This window comes from Microtus ochrogaster, chromosome 24 (genome assembly GCF_000317375.1).
Source record: "Microtus ochrogaster isolate Prairie Vole_2 chromosome 24, MicOch1.0, whole genome shotgun sequence".
Classification (NCBI taxonomy): domain Eukaryota; kingdom Metazoa; phylum Chordata; class Mammalia; order Rodentia; family Cricetidae; genus Microtus; species Microtus ochrogaster.
Window position 1 is genome coordinate 19,460,124 of NC_022024.1, and position 11,889 is coordinate 19,472,012.

The 11,889-nt window shown below is 35.7% G+C and overlaps 1 protein-coding gene across 3 annotated transcripts in view; it reads left to right on the plus strand.

Moving 5' to 3' along the window:
• Mettl25 (methyltransferase like 25) overlaps window positions 1-11,889 on the plus strand; it is a 60,419-nt gene that overhangs the window by 18,257 nt on the left and 30,273 nt on the right. For all 3 annotated transcript variants that reach the window (XM_005358102.3, XM_026784561.1, XM_026784562.1), the window contains 2 exons: window positions 6,831-6,925; window positions 9,608-9,637. In XM_005358102.3, the coding sequence (XP_005358159.1) occupies window positions 6,831-6,925; window positions 9,608-9,637 (125 nt within the window). The remainder of the gene's footprint in view (window positions 1-6,830; window positions 6,926-9,607; window positions 9,638-11,889) is intronic.

An 11,889-nucleotide genomic window follows, 5' to 3' on the forward strand; every position in this document is an offset into this window, starting at 1 on the left:
ATACTGAGTACTGTAGGAGTAGGGGCAGGGCTGGTATGCTAGTCCGATAGTTTCAGAGCTCTTCCCTGACTTTACTAGGAATAGCCCTGCCATAGATGACAGAACTGATCTCTGCATGGTCCAGTCCTTCCCCATCTACTCCACCTGGCCTGCCATTTGGAAGTCTGCTGCAGTCATCATCAGTCAAACAGCCTGATGAGGGTACTTGCCCTCTGTCTCTAATGTGTTATATGGTTCCTCACTGTCATAATCTTCACTTTGCTAATCTGTCTGGATATTTGATTGTTCATTTATTAGGCTGGGAAGTGTGGCAGACACCTTTTGAGAGCATCTTTTTCACTGATACATTTCCTTTCAAACAAAAGTCGCCAAAGGTTAATGAAAACTAGATATTTAGTCTGATTCACTGTTTGGTTTTAAGAGTTGGTTTCATTGCTTTAAAGTTAGAGCTACTTCATCTAAATCATCAACCTTTCTAATGCTGTGACCATTTAATATATTTCATGTGTTGTGGTGACCCCCAACCATAAGATTATTTCATTGCTACTTCATAACTGTAATCTTGCTACTACTAAGCATCGAAACTTTAATATCTGATACATGGGATATCTAATATGTGACCCCCAAGATATCAGGACCCACAGGTTGAGAACCACTGATCTGGAGGTTGAATAAAAGTATCAACCGAGCATATCATTTGAAAATCTAACATAGCTGTATAAAACGAACTTTTCTTACGTTTCTTCACAGCTCTAGTTGTGCCGATGTTGTATAAAGCATTGTTATGTACATTGTGTATACGTCCCAGCTTTCTTGTTGAAGCAGCTAAGTCAGCTCATCTCTGCTAACATTCCAGTCACTGACATCTGTGAGTGCACTTTGCCTCCTGAAACTCAGATTTTTTCCAGATTTTAAATTTCTATGATGAAGAGAAAATATTTTTATTAGCTGATCTACCATTATGCCTATGACATTACTAGACTTGTAAGAGAATGCTAACGCAATATTTGAGAAAATAAAATTTCAAAACAAATTATTGATTAATTACATTTCAACTAATTAATTTTCATTGAATTATTATTGGTCTTTCTAAATGTCATCAATATTTAAAATGAAAATGTTTAACAACTTGTACTTTAAAACTATTTTGAAATTAAAATGAAAATTATAAAAGTATGAGAAGATAGGACATATTTACTAAACCCAGTGCATAGCAGTTAGGGAGTCACTAACACTAGTTCAATATAGAATCATGCTCTGTGGAATATTCCTTTACACTGTGTGAATACATATCTGTGATTGGTTTAGGAGGAAAGTGAAATGATCAGTAGCAGGGCAGAGAGAATGCTGGGGAGAAGAAGGGCAAAGTCAGGAGGGGACACCATGAGATGCAGAGTAAGCAGGATGGGAAGGATGCGCATGAGGTAAACAATCCTTGGGGCAGCACACAGATTAATAGAAATGGGTTCATTTAACTCATAAGAACTAGCTAAAAAAGAATCCTAAGCTATCAGTGAATCATTCATAATTAATATTAAGTCTTTGTGTGGGTATTTCAGAGTTGGCTGACTTGACAGAGCTTGCCAGTGGTCACAATGAAAAACTCTTCTTACAATGCTTAGGGCTAAGGATCATTCAACAAACTGAGCGTTCTCCCATAGCCATTTCTGCTAGGTATGAGGTGTATCCATGCAAAGTTAGCTAAATAAGCTGACAACATGGTAGAATTTGTTATAGGCAAGAAAAAACTAGTGCCAGGTGCTCTAGTATCTCAGGGTAACTGATGTGTGAGGGTTATGGTCATTATACACACTATCTTCATTCTTTCTTTTTTCCATACTGCTGTGATAAAATACCCTGGCAAAGGCATTTTAAGGGAGAAAGGGCTTATCTGGCTGTGGTTGCAAAGGAATACAATCCATCATACAGCAGGCAGTGGAGGCTTGGCAGCAAGAAGAGGAAGCTGACTGGCTGGTCACATTGCACTCACACTCGCAAAGTAGGGAGTGAACAGCAGGTGAAGCCAGGTTTTAAAGCCTCAAGTTCCACTCAAGTGGCCCACTTCTCCCATCAATGCTCTCCTTCCAAAAGGCTCCTCAGTGTCCTGAGACAGTGCTGCTAGCTGGGGAGCAGGTGTTCAGAGAGGTGAGCCTACATGGATCATTACACACCCCTACCCTCCACACAGTACGGTCTTAGAGCTAGGAAACAATCTGTATTAGAAGCATAGAGATGATAGTTTCTGAATTTCCAAAGGAGTGCAGAAACACTGTGCAGGAGAGACAAGTTGACTTCTCATTTTCTGTACTGTCCTTGGATAAATCAGCTTGCCATTGTAGCGCTTCTGTAAATTAGTGTAGGAAGACGAAATTACCTGGGATGATCTCTTGTGGCTGAAATGATATTGGTATTTGATTTGAATACAGCTTTCCAAAGCAGCTTTGTTATTTAAACTTAGCTTATTTTATCTAACATTTTGACTTTGTTTTGTCTCATTTTTCTAATTATACTGGCTTTCCATAACCAGATATTCTGATTTCCTGCTGGGATTTTTTCATTTGGTTCATTCTGTGAAGTTTAAAAATACCAATGTTATAGTGCCCATAAATTAACTGTTCATCAAAGTTTTTATGTCTGATTTCTAATCACAGCAGATATGTACCTAAGCTGTCATCATCTTAATCATCAATATTAAATTTAATAGTTAGCTGACCAATTCAAAAGTGTCAGGACCTGTCTTAGGTTAAGAAAATATCAGGGCCGATTAATCTTGGTATTGTTCTTTGAGAGCTAAAGCAGGTAGATAAATTGTATCCAACTTGAGCAACACTTAATTATATAGCTTTTCTTTCGTAGCATATTACTTTTCTTTTTAACGCTGGACCTATGTCACAGAAGTCCTTTTGGCAGTTGGCATGGGTGCATGCCGATATTTGTGGGTGTGTTTGGCATTCTCTGGGCAGTTCCTTAACACTAACAGCTGCAGCTGATCTCAGTCAGCTGTGTGTTTCCCAGATCGTTGGCACGGATTTATTTTTTGCTCTGGGGCATCTTTTAAAAATGGATCTTTAATGCAGTGTCCTCCTTGTTCTTTTTTTTTTTTTTACTTTAGCTTGCCCCTCATTATTTTCTCTTTTTACTGTAAAATGTTTTTGAAGCTTATGTAGGTTGGGTATATTGAGCACAAAATGTCTGCCTTATGCTCGTTTGTGGTAAATAAAGGAAACCAAGAGTATAAATGAATAAATCTAAAACAAAAAAAATCAGCTCAGAATTAGTAAAGAGAGGCCTGAGGAGATGGCTTAGTTGGTAAAGCTCTTTGCATGAGGGTGTGAATTTGGTCCCAGTGTGTGCACACGTGGGTGGTGGCAGCACTTGTAACCTCACCTAGGAGGCAGGGCACCAGGATGCCTCTGGCTCACTGGGCAGCTCCCAGCCTGATCAGTGAGCCCTAGTCTTAGTGATGGATCCTGTCTCAAAAAGAAGGCAAAGTAACAGGCTCCTAAGGGGTACCAAACTTGGTCTCTGCCCTCCATATGTGTGTACCTGGACAGCCATATGCACCTCTACACAGACAGGCACCCACATCACACAAAAGTAGTAGTAAGGAGAAATGATTTCAACTGTATACATAAACAAATGTTAAAGTTAATAGAGTTGGCAAATAGCCCTTAACAAAAACTAGTTTACACTAAATTGCATTTATATGCAGATCTGGATTTGATTACCTTAGAGAAAATATCTTGAAATATATTTGCTAAAAATACTTTGCATTTGTTTTTTTCTGAGGAAATAATACAGTAATTGTCTAAATTTTATCCTTTTTTCTAAAGCAACAAAAATTAAGATATAGCCTAATCTTTAATATTAGTACAAAGGTTATTCAAAAGTTCCACTTATATCTTAATATGGTTTGTTTGTTTGTTTGTTTGTTTGTTTAGTCAAAATCAGATTCTTGCAACAGAGGGAACTCCTGTCATACAAAGTGATATACCCCATTAGGGAGCTGTTGTTACAGTGTATGCTAGAATAATGCTGTTTTCCTTTAGTGCCTGAGTTGTGCCAATGAGTAGTCATGACTGAAAATGTAAACCAGTAGTACCTGGCCTGGAATCCACCCAGACATTTTTAATCGAGATGGAACTCTTTGTATGTGTGCTTTTTCCTCGGTTCCTCCTCACACAAGAGTGGAAAGTTTGAGTCACTCATTCTGTCAGTTTAAATTTCAGTCTCTCACCAGAGCTCCATCATAGACATATCCAAAACTATGTGCATCTTGTAGCACAGACAAAACAGTGTCTAAAGAGAGAGAAATCAGAAACTGTAAGATATTCTTACCGTTATCCTGATGTCCATTATCAAAATGTTTCAAAATGACCATTTTGCCATTGGAGTTATCGCCTTTAAAATATTCTTTGGGAGTATTTGATTTTTAGGGAATCAAAGTCAGGAAAAATGAAAGGTGCTTAATTCATATTTACAGAATGAACCCATAACGTTGAGCATGTGCCCATCGTGTTGAGTTCTAGAACCCTTGTCTAGTAACTCCTTTCCAATGTGAATCAGTTAGCATTTCCATGTAAAGTATCTTTGTAAGATACCAAATTTTTACACTCATTTTCACTAGCTAAGAGGACTTTTTTAAAAACTTACTTTTTAATTATGTATTTTACATCTTACTGTAAGGTTATATAAAGTTTATTGTTGCACTTTATTATATTCTTTATTTGCTATGAGTATGATATGTTCTGTGGTTTAATTACGACTTTCCTTTTAGCTTTAACATATTTGAGAAAGCAGTAACTTATTATTATTTTAGAAACCTTAGCAATCTAATTAAGTTTATTTTTAGGTAATGTTTCCAGTGCCATTTGAAACAGCCTTATTTATAAGCTGAAATGATTTAATGCAGGTGGAAAAAATTAAAGAACCTTCAAAAACTTACCATATAGTTGTATGGATTCTGATGCTAATTTAAATCCCAAGGTAGATTTACAAATGAGCAGTTCAGAGATGCTCTCTTTACATGTTAGTCCATGTGCGATGCATGATCAAATGTATTGTTTACATCTATGAAATTGACAAACAATAAATAAAAATATTTTTTAAAAATTAAAAAACAATAAAATAAATTTACTTAAGAATGATTAAATGGACAAATGTCCAAACTCTGAGTAGAATAATTTTAGAGTAGGCTTATGACATTGCTAAGAGTAATGGTTTGATGGTGTCACGAGTATGTGTACTAATAGCTATGTGCCAGGGGTATACATTAAATATATACTAATTTTATATGCATTCATGCCTCAATAAAATATTATCAAGAAAAAAGTATTGTAAAAATATATATTAGACATGATTCAGTAAAATGTAAGAATATTCATTTGCTAGTTCAGGTTTTGGTATGTAGAGAGCAGTAAATAAATTTATTTGATTATATTTGTTACACATATATGTTTATATATTCATAAATATATGAAAATAGAACTTGTTGAGTCCATTATTTGTTGTTTGTGTATATATGGTTACAGAAAAGAATAAGTTTACATACATTATTTAAGAATTATAGATTTAGTAATATGCACCAAAGTTGTATTCATTCAAAATCATAAAGTGTGAACCTGTCAGAAATTGGGTCTTTGCAAATGTCCTAAGTTTAATGAGTGCCCCAGATCTAATGACTGTCCTTGAGGCGGTTTCAACACCATGGAAAAATACATAGGAGAAAGCCTGTCATACAAGCTAAAGCCAAAATGTTGCCGTCACAAACTAAGGAATGACAACGATTTCCAGCAGTCAGAAGAAACTTGACTAAGGACAATGCTTTATACTGTGTGGCTTGTGAGAACTACTGACGCCAGAGACTAATGGGGGTAATGTCATTGCATACTGAAGTACAGGTAAGAAGACCATAGGAAAGATCATAAACAGATTGTGGGCTTCATACCCACTTCAGACAAAGTACTTACAGAGTAAGTTTGGATTATTTGCCTGACATTATGCTTGTGAAAGTATGTGTGCAAATAAGGTTCCCGACAAAAGGTTGACTACCAACTACACACTGCCTACATACTTCACATTTGCATAAAACGATAAGCATTTGAGTTCATACGTTTATGAGACTTCAGTTTAAAATATAAATGGTTTATTTGCTTTCCCAAAAACATAGTGGACACAATATTTCTATGTAAGTTGTTTGAGCCTTAGCAAATTCTATTAAGTCTGAATTAGTTGACAGTAGAAATGTTGATTCTTTGTTGTCATTATTTGAGTCATAAGTGCAGTTGAGCAAAATGGAAAAACATTACAACTTCTTAAAACAATGAAAAACTGAAGCGTCCGTACAGCTGTTTGATTTTAGAAAAATGATCCTAGTGAGAAGAAAGATGGTCTTCTGGACTGTTAGGAATGAATTCATACTTTCTTTAATAAATTGCTAGCTGTTGTGTATTCCTTTTCATTTTAGAAAGTTAGGTCAGCAATAAATGCCAAGAATGTTGTTAGTTGTCTCCTGTGATTACACTAAGCAGGAAGGCTGTTGGATTTTAAATTTCTTTTGCTAAATCTTACAAAAATAGGTTTTGGCAAATTAGCTAATATCAGATCTGGAGATTAAACGCAGGGTAGCTGTTGTAGAGGAAATATATTTGATAACATTAACAAACCATCAGTTAGCAAACTGGAATGCGCTATTATTAAACATCTTGTCACCACTTCATTTTTATCACTATTTGACTTCCTCACTGACTGATTTGCTTTCTCAATAGATTATTTATTGTAACTGGAAAAGGAAGAATTTTGTTTAACTAATCCTTTTTTGCCATCTGCAGAATATGCTCAAGAAAACTGGGGATTTCCAATGTGCCGCTATCTGAAAGAGGAGAGATGGTGCTGTGGCCGCAATGCAAGAATGTCAGCTTGCTTGGTACGGCTATGTTCTTAGAAAGATGAGAATCTTACCCAGATGTTATGCAGTATTTTTAGCTAGATTGTGTTAAATGTCAGATTTTAACAAAGTATACCATTAATGTTTTTAACATTGTGATTTGTGAAAAAAAAAAGTGATAAAGATATTCAACCATTCATTTTACATGCTGCATCATAGAAAAGTTTAGATGTGGTTACTTATTTATAATATGAAATATATCAACTACCAGGTCTTAAACACAGAATCAGTTCAGTACTTTATACATAGTTTAGTAGTGTTTTTGTATATTTGTAAAAGTCATTTTGCCTTCTGATTTTCTTATAGAATAGGAAACTGTTAAACTATGGGAGATATGAAATAACTAGTCAAAAGCATTATTTTGTTTGACTTGACTGTTGTTCCTAAATGTAAAACACTTTAGGCCTTGACATTCTTTGTTCATGATACCATGTTAGCCTGCGAAAGAGCAGGCTAAATATTACAGGTGAATAATTATCATCAGGAAGCTTAAATCTTATAATTAGTTTGGTAGAATGAATCTAGAAAACCAAATTGTAGAACAAAGACCATAATTAATATTGTACTATATATTTAAATATTTTGAGGATAGTGCTCCTACCCCATTTACCTAAAAAGAAAATGATAATGGAGATATGAAATTGCTACCTGTATCAATCATTTCACTATGTATATGTAGACATCAGAACATGTTGGTTTATTTAAACATACAGTAACTTTTTAAAAATAAAATATAGTTCATTCAACAATTTGTTTAATATCCAATCATTAGATAAATGAATTCTTTCGATGCCCATTGTTTCTAAGGTACTGGTCTAGTATTATGTGCTTATATGTAGCTGCAGAGATTTTGGATCCTAGGAAGAGCTTAGAAATCTATTTATTCTCAAGTAACCATTTGCTTATGTAGCACTCTTGATGTACTTCTCTGGAGATTTCTCCTCTTCCTTTATTTTATGTGGGAATGAAACATGCTGAGAATATTGGGAGAGTGAAGAGTCATTCTTAGAATGTCGTGATCATGGAATGCTGCTAGCCAGCCAGGCTTATACCCGGAAGGCAAGAAATTGAAATAGACGTTTTTAGGGGCGTTAACTTGATGTGCATTTGTTCTGTAATATTTACCGGAGCACATTTTCATACAATGAGCACCCCCTCAGGCCCCACCCCAACTGTGTGACATGAGGAGAACATATATAAATAAAGTTTCAGAGAACAAGATTTAGCTGATCAGTTTCTGACTAGCCACACACAATTTCAGGTAAGCTACCAATCATGAGAATGATCTTATAGGTGTGTAGAAATTGTGCTTAAAGAAGATAGTCTGTAGATTACATTTTAATTTAAAAAGTGTTTGTTTCAGTTATAGATAAAGGACCTGTTTCTGGAAACCTAGAAGCCTGAAGCAAAACACAGATATTTAAAATCTCAGTGATAAGCTTATGCAAATCAATTATGCTTTATTTGGCTTGTGTTTGAAATGTTCCTAATTCAAATTTACAAGAATTTTAGTTAAATACTTAGCATCCAATGAATGAAAATATATGTCTAAGAAGCGAAGAGTTTTGTAAATGTCTATTCCATATATAAATTATATGGTAAATGTCATGTATGTTCAATATGATTGTTAGGAATGTTAGGAAATACTACATAAAAATGTTTGTGTTCTTAAGTATAAATGTAAATACCATAAAGCTGTCAATGTGTGTTACAGTGGTTCTATTAGTTTCATTTGTATATCTGTGGCTATAGTACCTAACAGGAACAGCATAAGAAAGCTTTACAGTGACTCGTAGTCCCCAGGATCCAAATTCATTGTGGCAAGGAAGGCAGGGGAGGCAGCCCAGATCATGGCAGTGAGAGCATAGAGTTCACACCCATTGCACGTCAGGAAGCAAAAATGACCATGACACCACCAGTAACCAGTTCCCACCATCTAGAATGTCTCTTAAATGTTCTATAGCCTCTCAAAATAGCGCCAGCACCAAACAAGCATTCAAACACGTGGGGACACTGTGTGCTTCAACAGGATCCATTTCTTCTGGCGCTACAGCAGATGAGAATCCACTCTGAATTCATGCATCACACAGATTCCTCTTCCACCTACAGTCTCTTCATATTTGCTTGCTAAAAGACGAAACTAGAGATCGGGAGGTTGCTTACTGATAAGAGCGCCTGCATAGTTAAGTACAAGAACCCGAGTTTAACTCCCAACTCTGGAGTAAAACTGAAAGGATGGAATTCCACATCCCATAAATCATAAGACGTTAAAAGAACTTTATAAACACATCTGTGTCTGTATCGTACATGAGAGCAGCTTTGGATGTGATTGTCTAACCACACTGAACGTGAGTCACACTTGGCCGTTTTTATTTCTTGCTGCTTTCTGATTCCTTCTACAATTCATGGAGTGTATAATCAGAATGTGATCATGTTTTGTGTATGACACTTTCCATTATAAATTAGTCCTAATTTATACAAGCATATGAGCTAACATTCTTTAATAATATTGATACTTTTAACTATGTATGTAAACTTACATGTTATCACTTAATTAATCTTTTTGATTGTCAGTATTGCAAATTCTTATAGAGTAGATTTATAAATCTCATAAGACTAAATGTGTCAGCAATCTTTGTCTTTTTCTCTTTCTCCTCTAAGGCATTGGAACGCGTTGCAGTTGGCCAAGGGGTAAGTGAGAGTGTTTAATGTAGCTAATGAACAGGATCGTTTTCTCTCAAGCCCTCTTCAGACTTGACCTCCTGTTGAACTTGAAACCCGATGGATTTTAGTAAATATCACCTCTGCTTGTCACCGCTGCTCATTCAAGTGTATACATGCTCTGTGTGTTTAAAGTGAACTTTCCGAGCAATAGATGGAGGTTTGAAGAAAGTATCTACATTATGCTGTTCTCCAACCTCTCATTTCTCCATCCTGTATTAACAATTTGTAAATATGTCCAGCAAATGTTGTAGCCGACCATCAGGCTTTTATGGGGTTCTTTCAAGGAAAGAAAATGGTATAACATGGCAATGTATTATTTAAGAGTAATCTAAAACATATTTCATTTGGTTATTTGATACCTTTTTCAATTTAATTAGCTTTTAGCTGAAATAGCCAAACAGGCTTGCAAGGATAAATAAAAGTTTAAGATATTCTAAATATTCATACAGTATACTATCATCTGCTGTGTATTCATGAATTTTAAATTTGGAATTTTAAAAAGCAGTTTTGAACATTTTCATAAAATTATTCTATTGTTTAGAAATTGGAAAAGATCTATTGTTTCTTTTTCAAGGAACATTAATGTTAATTGTATTTTAAAAATAATAATTGCAATGACAAGTTTACTTATCTAGACCAGTAACATTGATAAGTCATTTGATAAGTCCTTTAATAAGTACTTTCGTGGTGGTGGCAGTTGCTTTTTTCCCCACTGTATTAATTTGCCTGTCTGTGGTCTCATGGTGAATGAAGTGAGGAAAACAGACAAAATGTTTAAAATCAATAACAAGTGCTCAGTAAATGTCAGGTGTCATCACCAATAAGAATTATTATCTTGAGAAGAATAGTTAAATCTAATACAGACCTTTCCAAAGAAGTGTACAAACTTCTTGTCAATTGTGGTAATGAATACATAGGACTGTGAGTTATGTATCATTATTATGCCCTGATATGCAGGAGGCAACTGTGAGGTAACAAATTCTAGGATTTCAATCTCTATCTCCCACAGACACCCTTAGCTTCTATAATGTGCACTACCTTAGTGGTTCCCTAGGGCCCTGGGAAAGAAAGGGGCCTTTTGTGTTGTTGTCCACTAGTGGGATTGTTTTTTAAGTTTTCTAAGATTTTGCTCATTCAGTCTGAGGAGTTGGATGTTATTTTAACCTTATATAACAACATGATCTGCAACAGGAGGTTTATGATGTAGCCTAGCTCCCTAAATTAATTGCAGAACTGTGACTTGTAGTTTTTGCCCTTTGCCAAAGTCCTGTACAGCACATGCATAATGCATGCCTCAGGGTACACACTCTGTTCTTTCCTGGTTTTAAAATGCACTAAGAGTGTTAAGTGACTTTATTCCTTGTGAAGGAAGAGAAGTCAATTCTAAGCCACACCCAGTTTAACCCTTGAACAGTCAGGCACAGGCTTGGGAAGTGACGGTTCTCTTCTTTCCCTCTGTATTCACCAGGATGATCAGCCTAGTTATTCCAAGAGCGAACGTTTGAAGGCATTTCCTAAGTCCCTTCCCTTTCTCTTAGGAGACAGCTGTAAAGCTTTTATTTGCTCAGGGTAACTGGGGAAAGATAATTGATTTTGTCCCGTTCTTGTAGGTAGTAGGTTTTCTGCCTTAAAACATATACAAAATTTTATTTAGTGTTTGACTTCTGCTGAATTAAATATTAAACATATTTATTCTGGTTAAACATAGAGTAAAAAACAGCTGGGAAGAGAACTCAGTTTATAAAGTGCTTGCCTTACAAGCCAGATAACGTGAAGTCAAACACCATGTTACAAAGCAGTATGGCAGCCTGCACTTGTAATCCCAACCCTGGTGAGGCAGAGGCAGCCAGCCCTGTCTACTTGGTAGCTCTAAACCATCAAGGGACCCCATTCTGACAAGAAAGGTGGAATGGGCCATTCCTGTGGAAAAGCACCTGAACTTGTCCTCTGCACATGCGCATACGCATCCACCTAAGAACAAACATGCATCTGTAGAAAATAAGTTAAAATTCCAACTTGTCACTGCAAAGGAGAACAGAGTCTGAAAAGATTGGGTCAGTGAAATATTTGCCCCACTAAAGTCTATTCTTAAAACTTAGCCAGGTATTTGGCAGTTAATTTCATCTTATTTGACATCTCAAAAACATCTATTATTGTTGGTCTTCTTAATCTTTGCTCATATTTCATATTCTCTCTCTCTCCTCTCTCTCTCTCTCTCT